Raw genomic sequence first — 19,671 nt, 5'->3', positions numbered from 1 at the left:
TACCATGCTTTCCCAATATGGAATGTGGTGTACTGTATTTACCATGCTTTCCCAATATGGAATGTGGTGTACTGTAGTGACCATGCTTTCCCAATATGGAATGTGGTGTACTGTATTGACCATGCTTTCCCAATATGGAATGTGGTGTACTGTATTTACCATGCTTTCCCAATATGGAATGTGGTGTACTGTATTTACCATGCTTTCCCAATATGGAATGTGGTGTCCACATACGGTACATTGACATATAATACTGAATACAAATTGACTTGGGGGTTGTGTCAATTCCTCCAAAAATGACTTCACAATTGTGTTAGGTAATTGGGTAAATGTATAATGTAGTTGGGTCAAAGTCATGGGATCTTGGTGCACACATACAATATTCAGTCAATTCTCAAATCTGTAGTCTGATCTAATCCTGTCAAATATGACATTTCAACGCGTTGTGGAGTCCAACGTAGATTTCTCGGTGTCAGAAAGTGTTCATAGCTGTCCATCCTGTCTGGCTTGGATGCCATTTACATTCCAAATGTTGACATTTCGGGAGGCACACATCACTTTTTGATGAATCTGAGATGGAAAAATCCCTAATCCCTTTGATTCAAAGCAAATGGAAAATGTAAACGGCATTCCAAGTAATGTGGCAGATTAGGAGATAAAGAGCTTTGCTATCAGAGCCTGAAATAACAAGTCATTTGAATACAGTAATTCCCAAGTAATTTACCCTGAATTAGAGATCACCATCCTCCACCAAGACTGCTTCTGTATACACACTTCTTCCTAATAATGCTCTTCATTTCACTGGTGAGGTGTCCGTCTGCAGTACGTTCACAAACTATGACCTATTTTGCTTTGCTGACCCAAAAATACAGAAGGCTGTTTTAAAAATCTAAGAGTTGCTATAAGGATAAATACATTTACATAATTTAGCAGAAGCTCTTATGCAAAGAAATTTACAGTAGTGAGTGCATGGGACTCGAACCCACAACCCTGGGGTTGCAAACGCCATGCTCTACCAATTGAGGGACCTCATACAATGCATTATATTAAATCTACTTGAATTATTCAACCCTGCCTCTCCCATGTGTTCTACAATTGCAGTAGCTACAGTAATGAACTTTCAATTGGTTTTTAAGACGTCCCATCCATCTCGTCTAGACCCAGACCTTTGAAGGGTGTAAACAACGCAATGGTAGTCACTTTGCGATTGGCTGGGATAAGCGTGTGCGTACCCGGTGGGTGGAGCTAAAGGGGGTGTGAAAGAAATTACCACAAATGTCCAATTTCGGCAGTTTGCATGACGTTTGTTGTAGCTATGAAATTCTCGCGTGGCTAATGTTCGGAGAATATATTCCGATTTTATTTATAGTCTATCCGCGTTTGGCAAGGAAGCTCGCACGGCACGATCCATTGACGGCTCAGTGTTGGCAATTTATCATCTTTCTCTTCTTTGAACTTTTCCACTTTCTCTAGCTAAATTAGGTTGTTAGTATATGTAGCAAACATCTCTTTCTTTTCGCTTAGTAATGCAGGTATGCATTTAACTGGCTATATCGTTTTGTAGTATGCATGAAAATGCATCTTACTGAGTAATCGACCATGTTTTGGTTTGATTGTCAGCTAGCTAACATGATACGTGTTATTTAGCTAGCCTAGCAGAAGCAGGGATTTGACTGCGTACCCTGTCCTGTCAGCTAGCTAGCTGTCTTTCTAGTGCGCTTGGCATTCCATAGTACACCTTGGGAATAAATAGCACCAACATGTATGCAAGTCGCAAGAGGAAAAAGCCCCAGAGAAGGTACAGTCACGTTAGGTAACTGATCGCCGCTACAACAGCATAGCCAGCTAGTTAGGGGTTGTAGACAAAGTTATGTCACTACTAGTCTAGTGCATGTTAAGTATGCCACATCAGTGTACAGAATTAGGATGCCTTGTGAGTGACAGTTCAATTGTAGTACTGTTATTATGTTCATGGAATAGGGTTGACTGACAGACTCCCTAGTCTGATTTGTATGAGGTCTGAATGAGGTACAGAAATAAGCATGTTTCAACCTTGGACAATGATACTTCTTTATGATATTTCTTTCTGTGGACTCCATGAGTTGCATTCATTCACATTTCATAAAACATACAGTATCTACCATTTAGGCTACATAACAAGACCAAGGAATATCATCATATGAGACATTGATGGCAGACATTCTCCTCCTCGTAGTGTGAAGCCACCTCCAGAAGGAGCCAAATCAAACCCTTCCAAGAGGCACCGGGAACGCCTGAATGGGGAGTTGGACAGGCTGGCCAGTCTGCTTCCTTACCCCCAGGATGTCATCTCCAAGCTGGACAAACTGACTATCCTCAGGCTTTGTGTCAGCTACCTGCGTGCCAAGAGCTTTTTCAATGGTAAGGCATGATCATAACACACCCTATTGTCCATATTTAGGGTTGGATTATGTTAAGATATTATCGCTATGGATCTGACTACTGTCTGATTTATTTAAATTTTTAAAACTTTTATTTAACCAGGCAAGTCAGTTAAGAACAAATTCTTATTTATGATGACGTCCTAGGAACAGTGGGTTAACTGCCCTTTTCAGGGGCAGAACGACATATTTTTACCTTGTCAGCTCAGGGATTCGATCTAGCAACTGGCCCAACGCTCTAACCACTAGGCTGCCTGCTGCCCTGATCAACTATATCAGTCACTATCAACTACTGAGGTGTCTGGGAGGCAGTGGCTAGATCTCTCTCTCTCGCTTGTCACTCTCTCTCTCAAGAAAGGGAGGACTCTCTGAAATAACAGGATGCCATCAGGGTGTGTGAAATCCTGTGGAAAGTAACATATAAATGTGTAATCTTGTGATCTGTCTTAGCAGAAGTGCTGCAACAATAGATAGTTTTCTAGCATTAACCACATACATTATTAAAGGGTTCTGAGGGATCTGCCAAGGGAAACCTGTGACCACATCCTCCCCCTTGCAGGACATTATGTTTGCATCTCAAATGGCACCCTATTCGGGTCAAAAGTAGCGAACTATATAGGGTAAAAGGTGCTGTTTGGGATGTAGACTAGGCTGTTTGGACTCTAAGAAAGTAGGGCTGTGACAATACCTGTATTGCAGTATTTTTTTCCATGGCAAAAAGGAAAACTCGAAGTAAACTCTTTGGTCCTTTTAAAACCTGCTGTATGTAAAGTATTGTGGCTATAGCTTGGAAAATAAATACATGTGACTCTGGATGACAACATAATGATGTTTGTTTCCAACATTAAGGCTTTGTTTTGTTTCCTTGCCATGACACTAACGAATATTGCGATACTGGTATCGTCCCGGTCCGAGTATCCATCCTAGGGACCCGTACTCGGCTGTTTGGACCCCCACTCGGCTGTTTGGACCCCCACTCGGCTGTTTGGACCCCCACTCGGCTGTTTGGACCCCCACTCGGCTGTTTGGACCCCCACTCGGCTGTTTGGACCCCCACTCGGCTGTTTGGACCCCCACTCGGCTGTTTGGACCCCCACTCGGCTGTTTGGACCCCCACTCGGCTGTTTGGACCCCCACTCGGCTGTTTGGACCTCCACTCAGCTGTTAAAAACAAACTGAAATATCACATTTACATAATTATTCAGACCTTTGTACTTTGTTGAAGCAACTTTGGCAGCCTCTAGTCTTCTTGACACTACAAGATTGGCACACCGATATTTGGGGAGTTTCACCCATTCTTCTCTATAGATTCCCTCAAGCTCTGTCAGGTTGGATGGGTAGCGTCGCTGCACCGCTATTTTCAAGTCCTTCCAGAGATGTTTGATCGTGTTCAAGTCCGGACTCTGGCTGTGCCACTCAAGGACATTCAGAGACTTGTCCCGAAGCCACTCCTGCGTTGTCTTGACTGTGTGCTTAGGGTCATTGTCCTGTTGGAAGGTGAACCTTCGCCCCAGTCTGAGGTCCTGAGGCTCTGGAGCAGGTTTTCATCAAGGAACTCTCTATACTTTGCTCCGTTCATCTTTCCCTCGATCCTGACTAGTCTCCCAGTCCCTGCCACTGAAAAACATCCCCACAGCATGATGCTGCCACCACCATGTTTCACCGTAGGGATGGTGCCAGGTTTCCTTCAGATGTGACGCTTGGCATTCAGGCCAGAGATTTCAATCTTGGTTTCATCAGACCAGAGAGTCTTGTTTCGCATGGTCTGAGAGTCTTTAGGTGCTGTGTACGGGGTATTTGGCAATAGCCACGGGATGCTTTTTCTATACCGACAGATTAAACTATTTATTTGAAGTGTTTCAATACATTTTAATATTTGTAGCAAATGTTTTTTATTAAATGCCTGCAGTCAACGTGTGCAATACCTTAGGAGATGAAGCAGATTGTGTTCTTCATTTCACCTGTCACATTATTGTACATTATGAAGCTCACCGTAGTTCCCCAGAACAGTTGAGCCAGTCACATTATTGTACATTATGAAGCTCACCGTAGTTCCCCAGAACAGTTGAGCCAGTCACATTATTGTACATTATGAAGCTCACCGTAGTTCCCCAGAACAGTTGAGACAGTCACATTATTGTACATTATGAAGCTCACCGTAGTTCCCCAGAACAGTTGAGACAGTCACGTGTTTGTTTGGAAATGGCACAACAGGAGAAAACGGGAGCAGGTGAGTCCAGCTGTGTGTTGACATGAACCTGTTTTATATTGAAAGTCAATAGAGTGATCAGGGACGTGCAACTATAGCTTTCCTTCACAGGAAGAACATTAGTGCAACACATTCGGCAGAAAATAGCTTCATTTTCATCAGATGGCAGCAGAAATGCAACCAAGTACATGAGCTTACAATGAAAAAGCAAGTTATTTTTTGCGAAAACTATGCATAGCCATCATATTTATCATATTTATCATATAAAGAATGTAGCAGGCTAAATTTCCTCATGTTTTGTTTAAAGTTAATCTGGCATTTTAAAGGTGGAAAATGGCTGGCTACACTGAGAAAAGTACCAGAGAACAGTAGCTCCACATCAGTCAGAGTGCTGTCTGCTGATAGAATGATGGAGAACAGTAGCTCCACATCAGTCAGAGCGCTGTCTGCTGATAGAATGATGGAGAACAGTAGCTCCACATCAGTCAGAGCGCTGTCTGCTGATAGAATGATGGAGAACAGTAGCTCCACATCAGTCAGAGTGCTGTCTGCTGATAGAATGATGGAGAACAGTAGCTCCACATCAGTCAGAGCGCTGTCTGCTGATAGAATGATGGAGAACAGTAGCTCCACATCAGTCAGAGCGCTGTCTGCTGATAGAATGCCCATTCCTGAATTCTCATCTGAGTGGAGAAGTGCAACTGAAGCACGAAATTAGTCTGATGCAGAGCAGAAATTACAGTAAGATCCATTTTACATCTGCATTTACAGAACTCTTTCTAAAGAGTTCAAAATTCTGTGTAAACGTGACCCCGAAGTTTAACTTGCTACTTAATCTAAGTGGCTGAATTAATAAGGTGATGGGTCATCATATTGTTTTAGCTTTCTGCCATGTTTGAGAAGTCAGTCCTTTGAATGTGTTATCTGTACAGCTGGCACTGCTATCTTTTCATTTCCTTGCTTTTTTTTCTCCTCCGTTCTCAGCCGTCTTCTCCTACCCCCCAGGCAGGTCCGTTGCCCTAGCGACTCCAGACTCCACACAGACACAGCATGTAGCCTACACATGCTGCTCCAGAGCCAGTGCTGTTCTTCCTTCAGACAAGCATGTGTCAAAACTTTGTTAATTTGCACAATGTCTCTCGTTCACAATCACTTGGAAATGTCAAAAAACCTTCGGTAGCGCCTACCTATGTACGTGTAACTTTACGAGATGGATTCCCTGTCTTTGCAATTTATTTATTTTCATTTGCGCTCATTAGAATATTTAGCTAGCAGCCTCCATTGAAATTTGTGTGCTAATTTTGTTGGCATTCTGTTAATGGACGCCTGTTTGTTTTTTTTGGCACTTCCTTGTGTACTAATAAGCCTGTAGTACTGTTTATCTCTGTATGCGAGAAGGACTGTATGACGATATGAATATCTTGATACTGCCCAACCCTAAAAGGTTCCTTCTTGACAAGAAGACATAATAAAGGGTAAGAATACGAACAAGGTAAATGGCTCAGTAGAATAGAATACATTTTTATACACTACTCAAAAAAAATAAAGGGAACACTTAAACAACACGATGTAACTCCAAGTCATCACACTTCTGTGAATTCAAACTGTCCACTTAGGAAGCAACACTGATTGACAATAAATTTCACATGCTGTTGTGCAAATGGAATAGACAACAGGTGGAAATTATAGGCAATTAGCAAGACACCCCCAATAAAGGAGTGGTTCTTGCAGGTAAGTTCTGCATGAGACGGAGTCTACAACCCACACAAGTGGCTCAGGTAGTGCAGCTCATCCAGGATGGCACATCAGTGCGAGCTGTGGCAAGAAGGTTTGCTGTGTCTGTCAGCGTAGTGTCCAGAGCATGGAGGCGCTACCAGGAGACAGGCCAGTACATCAGGAGACGAGGAGGAGGCCGTAGGAGGGCAACAACCCAGCAGCAGGACAGCTACCTCCGCCTTTGTGCAAGGAGGAGCAGAGGGAGCACTGCCAGAGCCCTGCAAAATGACCTCCAGCAGGCCACAAATGTGTGTGTCTGCTCAAACGGTCAGAAACAGACTCCATGATGGTGGTATGAGGGGCCCGACATCCACAGGTGGGGGTTATGCTTACAGCCCAACACCATGCAGGACGTTTTTCATTTGCCAGAGAACACCAAGATTGGCAAATTCGCCACTGGCGCCCTGTACTCTTCACAGATGAAAGCAGGTTCACATTGAGCACGTGTGACAGACGTGGCAGTCTGGAGACGCCATGGAGAACGTTCTGCTGCCTGCAACATCTTCCAGCATGACCGGTTTGGCGGTGGGTCAGTCATGGTGTGGGGTGGCATTTCTGTGGGGGGCCGCACAGCCCTCCATGTGCTCGCCAGAGGTAGCCTGACTGCCATTAGGTACCGAGATGAGATCCTCAGACCCCTTATGAGACCATATGCTGGTGCGGTTGGCCCTGGGTTCCTCCTAATGCTAGACCTCATGTGGCTGGAGTGTGTCAGCAGTTCCTGCAAGAGGAAGGCATTGATGCTATGGACTGGCCCGCCCGTTCCCCAGACCTGAATCCAATTGAGCACATCTGGGACATCATGTCTCGCTCCATCCACCAACGCCACGTTGCACCACAGACTGTCCAGGAGTTGGCAGATGCTTTAGTCCAGGTCTGGGAGGAGATCCCTCAGGAGACCATCCGCCACCTCATCAGGAGCATGCCCAGGCTTTGTAGGGAGGTCATACAGGCACGTGGAGGCCACACACACTACTGAGCCTCATTTTGACTTGTTTTAAGGACATTACATCAAAGTTGGATCAGCCTGTAGTGTGGTTTTCCACTTTAATTTTGAGTGTGACTCCAAATCCAGACCTCCATGGGTTGATAAATCTGATTTCCATTGATCATTTTTGTGTGATTTTGTTGTCAGCACACTCAACTTTGTAAAGAAAAAGTATTTAATAAGAATATTTCATTCATTCAGATCTAGGATGTGTTATTTTAGTGTTCTCTTTATTTTTTTGAGCAGTGTATAAGTATAATACAGGAAGGCACAATTTATAGTCCGATATTTAAACATGGACTCTGCTCTGATAAGGGGATGGGTGTAGGTTGATGTGAACCAGAGGTGGAGGGGGATTCTTTTGGCCATCGTATGAGAATACAATCAAGATTGTGGACAGGTTGTCATTGTAAATAAGAAAACATTCTTAAATGACTTACCTATATGAATAAAGGGTGAAAAATAATTGTGGTTGCAGACTTCCTGAGTTATTCTGCTGCGGGGATGGGACTGCCTGAGAGGACGTCATTCTACTGCGGGGATGGGCAAGTCCTCGGGGGCCTGATTGGTGTCACACGTTTACTCCAGCCTTAGCTAACACACCTGACTCCAATAATCAACTGATCATGATCATCAGTTTAAAATGTAATTAGTTTAATCAGCTGTGGTTACTAGACGGGGAGAAAGTGTGACACCACTCTGGCCCCTGAGGACTGAGTTCCTATCCACCTTCTACTGGCACAACTCTCCAACTGTAGCTAGGCTATAGGGCCCGACCAGCACAGTTAGTGTCTCTTCTCTTAATCACACTGAAACATAAGGCATCCCACTGCACCATCTATCTGAAGATGATTTGCCGTTGCCTAGCCTATATGGCTACCACAGTACACACAAATAGAATATCATTTTTGGTTGATTTAAAATGCCCATCAAATTCTCTTCCACAGGAACAACTAGTACCATTAGGTCTATCTCACATTATTGTGAATGGGTCTCTGTCTGTAGTGATGCACTGTAACTGGTTCCTCTGCATTCCTTCAGTGTGTGATGGAAATCCTCTATGGGACAGCAACCTTAATCTTGATTTTATTATATTGTGTTGCAGTGACCCTACAATCCACAGCCTCCCAGCGCCCAGAGAGTAATGTTCTGAAGAAGGAAGAACTTCACGTTCCAGAGGGAGAGCTCTTACTACAGGTTAGTGGGGTCTATTCAGTATCCACCCTGTCTGTTACTACAGGTTAGTGGGGTCTATTCAGTAGCCACCCTGTCTGTTACTACAGGTTAGTGGGGTCTATTCAGTAGCCACCCTGTCTGTTGCTACAGGTTAGTGGGGTCTATTCAGTATCCACCCTGTCTGTTACTACAGGTTAGTGGGGTCTATTCAGTAGCCACCCTGTCTGTTACTACAGGTTAGTGGGGTCTATTCAGTAGCCACCCTGTCTGTTACTACAGGTTAGTGGGGTCTATTCAGTAGCCACCCTGTCTGTTACTACAGGTTAGTGGGTTCTACTCAGTAGCCACCCTGTCTGTTACTACAGGTTAGTGGGGTCTATTCAGTAGCCACCCTGTCTGTTACTACAGGTTAGTGGGGTCTATTCAGTAGCCACCCTGTCTCTTACTACAGGTTAGTGGGGTCTATTCAGTAGCCACCCTGTCTGTTACTACAGGTTAGTGGGGTCTATTCAGTAGCCACCCTGTCTGTTACTACAGGTTAGTGGGGTCTATTCAGTAGCCACCCTGTCTGTTACTACAGGTTAGTGGGGTCTATTCAGTAGCCACCCTGTCTCTTACTACAGGTTAGTGGGGTCTATTCACTAGCCACCCTGTCTGTTACTACAGGTTAGTGGGGTCTATTCAGTAGCCACCCTGTCTGTTACTACAGGTTAGTGGGGTCTATTCAGTAGCCACCCTGTCTGTTACTACAGGTTAGTGGGGTCTATTCAGTAGCCACCCTGTCTGTTACTACAGGTTAGTGGGGTCTATTCAGTAGCCACCCTGTCTGTTACTACAGGTTAGTGGGGTCTATTCAGTAGCCACCCTGTCTGTTGCTACAGGTTAGTGGGGTCTATTCAGTAGCCACCCTGTCTGTTGCTACAGGTTAGTGGGGTCTATTCAGTAGCCACCCTGTCTGTTGCTACAGGTTAGTGGGGTCTATTCAGTAGCCACCCTGTCTGTTACTACAGGTTAGTGGGGTCTATTCAGTAGCCACCCTGTCTGTTACTACAGGTTAGTGGGGTCTATTCAGTAGCCACCCTGTCTGTTACTACAGGTTAGTGGGGTCTATTCAGTAGCCACCCTGTCTCTTACTACAGGTTAGTGGGGTCTATTCACTAGCCACCCTGTCTGTTACTACAGGTTAGTGGGGTCTATTCACTAGCCACCCTGTCTGTTACTACAGGTTAGTGGGGTCTATTCAGTAGCTACCCTGTCTGTTACTACAGGTTAGTGGGCTCTATTCAGTAGCCACCCTGTCTCTTACTACAGGTTAGTGGGGTCTATTCAGTAGCCACCCTGTCTCTTACTACAGGTTAGTGGGGTCTATTCAGTAGCCACCCTGTCTGTTACTACAGGTTAGTGGGGTCTATTCAGTAGCCACCCTGTCTGTTACTACAGGTTAGTGGGGTCTATTCAGTAGCCACCCTGTCTGTTACTACAGGTTAGTGGGGTCTATTCAGTAGCCACCCTGTCTGTTACTACAGGTTAGTGGGGTCTATTCAGTAGCCACCCTGTCTGTTACTACAGGTTAGTGGGGTCTATTCAGTAGCCACCCTGTCTGTTACTACAGGTTAGTGGGGTCTATTCAGTAGCCACCCTGTCTGTTGCTACAGGTTAGTGGGGTCTATTCAGTAGCCACCCTGTCTGTTGCTACAGGTTAGTGGGGTCTATTCAGTAGCCACCCTGTCTGTTACTACAGGTTAGTGGGGTCTATTCAGTAGCCACCCTGTCTGTTACTACAGGTTAGTGGGGTCTATTCAGTAGCCACCCTGTCTGTTACTACAGGTTAGTGGGGTCTATTCAGTAGCCACCCTGTCTGTTACTACAGGTTAGTGGGGTCTATTCAGTAGCCACCCTGTCTGTTACTACAGGTTAGTGGGGTCTATTCAGTAGCCACCCTGTCTGTTACTACAGGTTAGTGGGGTCTATTCAGTAGCCACCCTGTCTGTTACTACAGGTTAGTGGGGTCTATTCAGTAGCCACCCTGTCTGTTACTACAGGTTAGTGGGGTCTATTCAGTAGCCACCCTGTCTGTTACTACAGGTTAGTGGGGTCTATTCAGTAGCCACCCTGTCTGTTACTACAGGTTAGTGGGGTCTATTCAGTAGCCACCCTGTCTGTTACTACAGGTTAGTGGGGTCTATTCAGTAGCCACCCTGTCTTTACTACAGGTTAGTGGGGTCTATTCAGTAGCCACCCTGTCTGTTACTACAGGTTAGTGGGGTCTATTCAGTAGCCACCCTGTCTGTTACTACAGGTTAGTGGGGTCTATTCAGTAGCCACCCTGTCTGTTACTACAGGTTAGTGGGGTCTATTCAGTAGCCACCCTGTCTGTTACTACAGGTTAGTGGGGTCTATTCAGTAGCCACCCTGTCTGTTACTACAGGTTAGTGGGGGTCTATTCAGTAGCCACCCTGTCTGTTACTACAGGTTAGTGGGGTCTATTCAGTAGCCACCCTGTCTGTTACTACAGGTTAGTGGGGTCTATTCAGTAGCCACCCTGTCTGTTACTACAGGTTAGTGGGGTCTATTCAGTAGCCACCCTGTCTCTTACTACAGGTTAGTGGGGTCTATTCAGTAGCCACCCTGTCTGTTACTACAGGTTAGTGGGGTCTATTCAGTAGCCACCCTGTCTGTTACTACAGGTTAGTGGGGTCTATTCAGTAGCCACCCTGTCTGTTACTACGGTTAGTGGGTCTATTCAGTAGCCACCCTGTCTGTTACTACAGGTTAGTGGGGTCTATTCAGTAGCCACCCTGTCTGTTACTACAGGTTAGTGGGGTCTATTCAGTAGCCACCCTGTCTGTTACTACAGGTTAGTGGGGTCTATTCAGTAGCCACCCTGTCTGTTACTACAGGTTAGTGGGGTCTATTCAGTAGCCACCCTGTCTGTTACTACAGGTTAGTGGGGTCTATTCAGTAGCCACCCTGTCTGTTACTACAGGTTAGTGGGGTCTATTCAGTAGCCACCCTGTCTGTTACTACAGGTTAGTGGGGTCTATTCAGTAGCCACCCTGTCTGTTACTACAGGTTAGTGGGGTCTATTCAGTAGCCACCCTGTCTGTTACTACAGGTTAGTGGGGTCTATTCAGTAGCCACCCTGTCTGTTACTACAGGTTAGTGGGGTCTATTCAGTAGCCACCCTGTCTGTTACTACAGGTTAGTGGGGTCTATTCAGTAGCCACCCTGTCTGTTACTACAGGTTAGTGGGGTCTATTCAGTAGCCACCCTGTCTGTTACTACAGGTTAGTGGGGTCTATTCAGTAGCCACCCTGTCTGTTACTACAGGTTAGTGGGGTCTATTCAGTAGCCACCCTGTCTGTTACTACAGGTTAGTGGGGTCTATTCAGTAGCCACCCTGTCTGTTACTACAGGTTAGTGGGGTCTATTCAGTAGCCACCCTGTCTGTTACTACAGGTTAGTGGGGTCTATTCAGTAGCCACCCTGTCTGTTACTACAGGTTAGTGGGGTCTATTCAGTAGCCACCCTGTCTGTTACTACAGGTTAGTGGGTCCTATTCAGTAGCCACCCTGTCTGTTACTACAGGTTAGTGGGGTCTATTCAGTAGCCACCCTGTCTGTTACTACAGGTTAGTGGGGTCTATTCAGTAGCCACCCTGTCTGTTACTACAGGTTAGGGGGTCTATTCAGTAGCCACCCTGTCTGTTATCCACAGTTAGTGGGGTCTATTCAGTAGCCACCCTGTCTGTTACTACAGGTTAGTGGGGTCTATTCAGTAGCCACCCTGTCTGTTACTACAGGTTAGTGGGGTCTATTCAGTAGCCACCCTGTCTGTTACTACAGGTTAGTGGGGTCTATTCAGTAGCCACCCTGTCTGTTACTACAGGTTAGTGGGGTCTATTCAGTAGCCACCCTGTCTGTTACTACAGGTTAGTGGGGTCTATTCAGTAGCCACCCTGTCTGTTACTACAGGTTAGTGGGGTCTATTCAGTAGCCACCCTGTCTGTTACTACAGGTTAGTGGGGGTCTATTCAGTAGCCACCCTGTCTGTTACTACAGGTTAGTGGGGTCTATTCAGTAGCCACCCTGTCTGTTACTACAGGTTAGTGGGGTCTATTCAGTAGCCACCCTGTCTGTTACTACAGGTTAGTGGGGTCTATTCAGTAGCCACCCTGTCTGTTACTACAGGTTAGTGGGGTCTATTCAGTAGCCACCCTGTCTGTTACTACAGGTTAGTGGGGTCTATTCAGTAGCCACCCTGTCTGTTACTACAGGTTAGTGGGGTCTATTCAGTAGCCACCCTGTCTGTTACTACAGGTTAGTGGGGTCTATTCAGTAGCCACCCTGTCTGTTACTACAGGTTAGTGGGTCTAGTCAGTAGCCACCCTGTCTGTTAGCTACAGGTTAGTGGGGTCTATTCATAGCCACCCTGTCTGTTACTACAGGTTAGTGGGGTCTATTCAGTAGCCACCCTGTCTGTTACTACAGGTTAGTGGGGTCTATTCAGTAGCCACCCTGTCTGTTACTACAGGTTAGTGGGGTCTATTCAGTAGCCACCCTGTCCTGTTACTACAGGTTAGTGGGGTCTATTCAGTAGCCCCCTGTCTGTTAGCTACAGGTTAGTGGGGTCTATTCAGTAGCCACCCTGTCTGTTACTACAGGTTAGTGGGGTCTATTCAGTAGCCACCCTGTCTGTTACTACAGGTTAGTGGGGTCTATTCAGTAGCCACCCTGTCTGTTACTACAGGTTAGTGGGGTCTATTCAGTAGCCACCCTGTCTGTTACTACAGGTTAGTGGGGTCTATTCAGTAGCCACCCTGTCTGTTACTACAGGTTAGTGGGGTCTATTCAGTAGCCACCCTGTCTGTTACTACAGGTTAGTGGGGTCCTATTCAGTAGCCACCCTGTCTGTTACTACAGGTTAGTGGGGTCTATTCAGTAGCCACCCTGTCTGTTACTACAGGTTAGTGGGGTCTATTCAGTAGCCACCCTGTCTGTTACTACAGGTTAGTGGGGTCTATTCAGTAGCCACCCTGTCTGTTACTACAGGTTAGTGGGGTCTATTCAGTAGCCACCCTGTCTGTTACTACAGGTTAGTGGGGTCTATTCAGTAGCCACCCTGTCTGTTACTACAGGTTAGTGGGGTCTATTCAGTAGCCACCCTGTCTGTTACTACAGGTTAGTGGGGGTCTATTCAGTAGCCACCCTGTCTGTTACTACAGGTTAGTGGGGTCTATTCAGTAGCCACCCTGTCTGTTACTACAGGTTAGTGGGGTCTATTCAGTAGCCACCCTGTCTGTTACTACAGGTTAGTGGGGTCTATTCAGTAGCCACCCTGTCTGTTACTACAGGTTAGTGGGGTCTATTCAGTAGCCACCCTGTCTGTTACTACAGGTTAGTGGGGTCTATTCAGTAGCCACCCTGTCTGTTACTACAGGTTAGTGGGGTCTATTCAGTAGCCACCCTGTCTGTTACTACAGGTTAGTGGGGTCTATTCAGTAGCCACCCTGTCTGTTACTACAGGTTAGTGGGGTCTATTCAGTAGCCACCCTGTCTGTTACTACAGGTTAGTGGGGTCTATTCAGTAGCCACCCTGTCTGTTACTACAGGTTAGTGGGGTCTATTCAGTAGCCACCCTGTCTGTTACTACAGGTTAGTGGGGTCTATTCAGTAGCCACCCTGTCTGTTACTACAGGTTAGTGGGGTCTATTCAGTAGCCACCCTGTCTGTTACTACAGGTTAGTGGGGTCTATTCAGTAGCCACCCTGTCTGTACTACAGGTTAGTGGGGTCTATTCAGTAGCCACCCTGTCTGTTACTACAGGTTAGTGGGGTCTATTCAGTAGCCACCCTGTCTGTTACTACAGGTTAGTGGGGGTCTATTCAGTAGCCACCCTGTCTCTTACTACAGGTTAGTGGGGTCTATTCAGTAGCCACCCTGTCTGTTACTACAGGTTAGTGGGGTCTATTCAGTAGCCACCCTGTCTGTTACTACAGGTTAGTGGGGTCTATTCAGTAGCCACCCTGTCTGTTACTACAGGTTAGTGGGGTCTATTCAGTAGCCACCCTGTCTGTTACTACAGGTTAGTGGGGTCTATTCAGTAGCCACCCTGTCTGTTACTACAGGTTAGTGGGGTCTATTCAGTAGCCACCCTGTCTGTTACTACAGGTTAGTGGGGTCTATTCAGTAGCCACCCTGTCTGTTACTACAGGTTAGTGGGGTCTATTCAGTAGCCACCCTGTCTGTTGCTACAGGTTAGTGGGTCTATTCAGTAGCCACCCTGTCTGTTGCTACAGGTTAGTGGGGTCTATTCAGTAGCCACCCTGTCTTACGGTTAGTGGTGTCTATTCTTAGCCCCCTGTCTGTTACTACAGGTTAGTGGGGTCTATTCAGTAGCCACCCTGTCTGTTACTACAGGTTAGTGGGGTCTATTCAGTAGCCACCCTGTCTGTTGCTACAGGTTAGTGGGGTCTATTCAGTAGCCACCCTGTCTGTTACTACAGGTTAGTGGGGTCTATTCAGTAGCCACCCTGTCTGTTACTACAGGTTAGTGGGGTCTATTCAGTAGCCACCCTGTCTGTTACTACAGGTTAGTGGGGGTCTATTCAGTAGCCACCCTGTCTGTTACTACAGGTTAGTGGGGTCTATTCAGTAGCCACCCTGTCTGTTACTACAGGTTAGTGGGGTCTATTCAGTAGCCACCCTGTCTGTTACTACAGGTTAGTGGGGTCTATTCAGTAGCCACCCTGTCTGTTACTACAGGTTAGTGGGGTCTATTCAGTAGCCACCCTGTCTGTTACTACAGGTTAGTGGGGTCTATTCAGTAGCCACCCTGTCTGTTACTACAGGTTAGTGGGGTCTATTCAGTAGCCACCCTGTCTGTTACTACAGGTTAGTGGGGTCTATTCAGTAGCCACCCTGTCTGTTAGCTACAGGTTAGTGGGGTCTATTCAGTAGCCACCCTGTCTGTTGCTACAGGTTAGTGGGGTCTATTCAGTAGCCACCCTGTCTGTTACTACAGGTTAGTGGGGTCTATTCAGTAGCCACCCTGTCTGTTACTACAGGTTAGTGGGGTCTATTCAGTAGCCACCCTGTCTGTTACTACAGGTTAGTGGGGTCTATTCAGTAGCCACCCTGTCTGTTACTACAGGTTAGTGGGGTCTATTCAGTAGCCACCTGTCTGTTACTACAGGTTAGTGGGGTCTATTCAGTAGCCACCCTGTCTGTTACTACAGGTTAGTGGGGTCTATTCAGTAGCCACCCTGTCTGTTACTACAGGTTAGTGGGGTCTATTCAGTAGCCACCCTGTCTGTTACTACAGGTTAGTGGGGTCTATTCAGTAGCCACCCTGTCTGTTACTACAGGTTAGTGGGGTCTATTCAGTAGCCACCCTGTCTGTTACTACAGGTTAGTGGGGTCTATTCAGTAGCCACCCTGTCTGTTACTACAGGTTAGTGGGGTCTATTCAGTAGCCACCCTGTCTGTTACTACAGGTTAGTGGGGTCTATTCAGTAGCCACCCTGTCTGTTACTACAGGTTAGTGGGGTCTATTCAGTAGCCACCCTGTCTGTTACTACAGGTTAGTGGGGTCTATTCAGTAGCCACCCTGTCTGTTACTACAGGTTAGTGGGGTCTATTCAGTAGCCACCCTGTCTGTTACTACAGGTTAGTGGGGTCTATTCAGTAGCCACCCTGTCTGTTACTACAGGTTAGTGGGGTCTATTCAGTAGCCACCCTGTCTGTACTACAGGTTAGTGGGGTCTATTCAGTAGCCACCCTGTCTGTTACTACAGGTTAGTGGGGTCTATTCAGTAGCCACCCTGTCTGTTACTACAGGTTAGTGGGGTCTATTCAGTAGCCACCCTGTCTGTTACTACAGGTTAGTGGGGTCTATTCAGTAGCCACCCTGTCTGTTACTACAGGTTAGTGGGGTCTATTCAGTAGCCACCCTGTCTGTTACTACAGGTTAGTGGGGTCTATTCAGTAGCCACCCTGTCTGTTACTACAGGTTAGTGGGGTCTATTCAGTAGCCACCCTGTCTGTTACTACAGGTTAGTGGGGTCTATTCAGTAGCCACCCTGTCTGTTACTACAGGTTAGTGGGGTCTATTCAGTAGCCACCCTGTCTGTTACTACAGGTTAGTGGGGTCTATTCAGTAGCCACCCTGTCTGTTACTACAGGTTAGTGGGGTCTATTCAGTAGCCACCCTGTCTGTTACTACAGGTTAGTGGGGTCTATTCAGTAGCCACCCTGTCTGTTACTACAGGTTAGTGGGTCTATTCAGTAGCCACCCTGTCTGTTACTACAGGTTAGTGGGGTCTATTCAGTAGCCACCCTGTCTGTTACTACAGGTTAGTGGGGTCTATTCAGTAGCCACCCTGTCTGTTACTACAGGTTAGTGGGGTCTATTCAGTAGCCACCCTGTCTGTTACTACAGGTTAGTGGGGTCTATTCAGTAGCCACCCTGTCTGTTACTACAGGTTAGTGGGGTCTATTCAGTAGCCACCCTGTCTGTTACTACAGGTTAGTGGGGTCTATTCAGTAGCCACCCTGTCTGTTACTACAGGTTAGTGGGGTCTATTCAGTAGCCACCCTGTCTGTTACTACAGGTTAGTGGGGTCTATTCAGTAGCCACCCTGTCTGTTACTACAGGTTAGTGGGGTCTATTCAGTAGCCACCCTGTCTGTTACTACAGGTTAGTGGGGTCTATTCAGTAGCCACCCTGTCTGTTACTACAGGTTAGTGGGGTCTATTCAGTAGCCACCCTGTCTGTTACTACAGGTTAGTGGGGTCTATTCAGTAGCCACCCTGTCTGTTACTACAGGTTAGTGGGGTCTATTCAGTAGCCACCCTGTCTGTTACTACAGGTTAGTGGGGTCTATTCAGTAGCCACCCTGTCTGTTACTACAGGTTAGTGGGGTCTATTCAGTAGCCACCCTGTCTGTTACTACAGGTTAGTGGGGTCTATTCAGTAGCCACCCTGTCTGTTACTACAGGTTAGTGGGGTCTATTCAGTAGCCACCCTGTCTGTTACTACAGGTTAGTGGGGTCTATTCAGTAGCCACCCTGTCTGTTACTACAGGTTAGTGGGGTCTATTCAGTAGCCACCCTGTCTGTTACTACAGGTTAGTGGGGTCTATTCAGTAGCCACCCTGTCTGTTACTACAGGTTAGTGGGGTCTATTCAGTAGCCACCCTGTCTGTTACTACAGGTTAGTGGGGTCTATTCAGTAGCCACCCTGTCTGTTACTACAGGTTAGTGGGGTCTATTCAGTAGCCACCCTGTCTGTTACTACAGGTTAGTGGGGTCTATTCAGTAGCCACCCTGTCTGTTACTACAGGTTAGTGGGGTCTATTCAGTAGCCACCCTGTCTGTACTACAGGTTAGTGGGGTCTATTCAGTAGCCACCCTGTCTGTTACTACAGGTTAGTGGGGTCTATTCAGTAGCCACCCTGTCTGTTACTACAGGTTAGTGGGGTCTATTCAGTAGCCACCCTGTCTGTTACTACAGGTTAGTGGGGTCCTATTCAGTAGCCACCCTGTCTGTTACTACAGGTTAGTGGGGTCTATTCAGTAGCCACCCTGTCTGTTACTACAGGTTAGTGGGGTCTATTCAGTAGCCACCCTGTCTGTTACTACAGGTTAGTGGGGTCTATTCAGTAGCCACCCTGTCTGTTACTACAGGTTAGTGGGGTCTATTCAGTAGCCACCCTGTCTGTTACTACAGGTTAGTGGGGTCTATTCAGTAGCCACCCTGTCTGTTACTACAGGTTAGTGGGGTCTATTCAGTAGCCACCCTGTCTGTTACTACAGGTTAGTGGGGTCTATTCAGTAGCCACCCTGTCTGTTACTACAGGTTAGTGGGGTCTATTCAGTAGCCACCCTGTCTGTTACTACAGGTTAGTGGGGTCTATTCAGTAGCCACCCTGTCTGTTACTACAGGTTAGTGGGGTCTATTCAGTAGCCACCCTGTCTGTTACTACAGGTTAGTGGGGTCTATTCAGTAGCCACCCTGTCTGTTACTACAGGTTAGTGGGGTCTATTCAGTAGCCACCCTGTCTGTTACTACAGGTTAGTGGGGTCTATTCAGTAGCCACCCTGTCTGTTACTACAGGTTAGTGGGGTCTATTCAGTAGCCACCCTGTCTGTTACTACAGGTTAGTGGGGTCTATCAGTAGCCACCCTGTCTGTTACTACAGGTTAGTGGGGTCTATTCAGTAGCCACCCTGTCTGTTACTACAGGTTAGTGGGGTCTATTCAGTAGCCACCCTGTCTGTTACTACAGGTTAGTGGGGTCTATTCAGTAGCCACCCTGTCTGTTACTACAGGTTAGTGGGTCTATTCAGTAGCCACCCTGTCTGTTACTACAGGTTAGTGGGGTCTATTCAGTAGCCACCCTGTCTGTTACTACAGGTTAGTGGGGTCTATTCAGTAGCCACCCTGTCTGTTACTACAGGTTAGTGGGGTCTATTCAGTAGCCACCCTGTCTGTTACTACAGGTTAGTGGGGTCTATTCAGTAGCCACCCTGTCTGTTACTACAGGTTAGTGGGGTCTATTCAGTAGCCACCCTGTCTGTTACTACAGGTTAGTGGGGTCTATTCAGTAGCCACCCTGTCTGTTACTACAGGTTAGTGGGGTCTATTCAGTAGCCACCCTGTCTGTTACTACAGGTTAGTGGGGTCTATTCAGTAGCCACCCTGTCTGTTACTACAGGTTAGTGGGGTCTATTCAGTAGCCACCCTGTCTGTTACTACAGGTTAGTGGGGTCTATTCAGTAGCCACCCTGTCTGTTACTACAGGTTAGTGGGGTCTATTCAGTAGCCACCCTGTCTGTTACTACAGGTTAGTGGGGTCTATTCAGTAGCCACCCTGTCTGTTACTACAGGTTAGTGGGGTCTATTCAGTAGCCACCCTGTCTGTTACTACAGGTTAGTGGGGTCTATTCAGTAGCCACCCTGTCTGTTGCTACAGGTTAGTGGGGTCTATTCAGTAGCCACCCTGTCTGTTACTACAGGTTAGTGGGGTCTATTCAGTAGCCACCCTGTCTGTTACTACAGGTTAGTGGGGTCTATTCAGTAGCCACCCTGTCTGTTACTACA

At 46.8% G+C, this 19,671-nt stretch overlaps 1 protein-coding gene across 4 annotated transcripts in view; it reads left to right on the top strand.

Moving 5' to 3' along the window:
* Positions 1-1,250: 1,250 nt before the first annotated feature.
* Positions 1,251-19,671, top strand: part of ahr1a (aryl hydrocarbon receptor 1a) — a 50,199-nt gene continuing 31,778 nt past the window's right edge. For 2 of the 4 annotated variants that reach the window (XM_031811868.1, XM_031811866.1), the window contains exons 1-3: positions 1,251-1,813; positions 2,216-2,400; positions 8,499-8,590. In XM_031811868.1, coding sequence (XP_031667728.1) covers positions 1,761-1,813; positions 2,216-2,400; positions 8,499-8,590 — 330 coding nt within the window. In that variant the 5' untranslated portion in view covers positions 1,251-1,760. The remainder of the gene's footprint in view (positions 1,814-2,215; positions 2,401-8,498; positions 8,591-19,671) is intronic. The other 2 variants (XM_031811869.1, XM_031811870.1) reach the window with 2 other exon arrangements.

Source organism: Oncorhynchus kisutch, unplaced genomic scaffold, assembly GCF_002021735.2.
Source record: "Oncorhynchus kisutch isolate 150728-3 unplaced genomic scaffold, Okis_V2 Okis02a-Okis13b_hom, whole genome shotgun sequence".
NCBI classification, from domain to species: Eukaryota; Metazoa; Chordata; class Actinopteri; order Salmoniformes; family Salmonidae; genus Oncorhynchus; species Oncorhynchus kisutch.
This window is presented reverse-complemented; position numbering and strand designations above follow the sequence as displayed.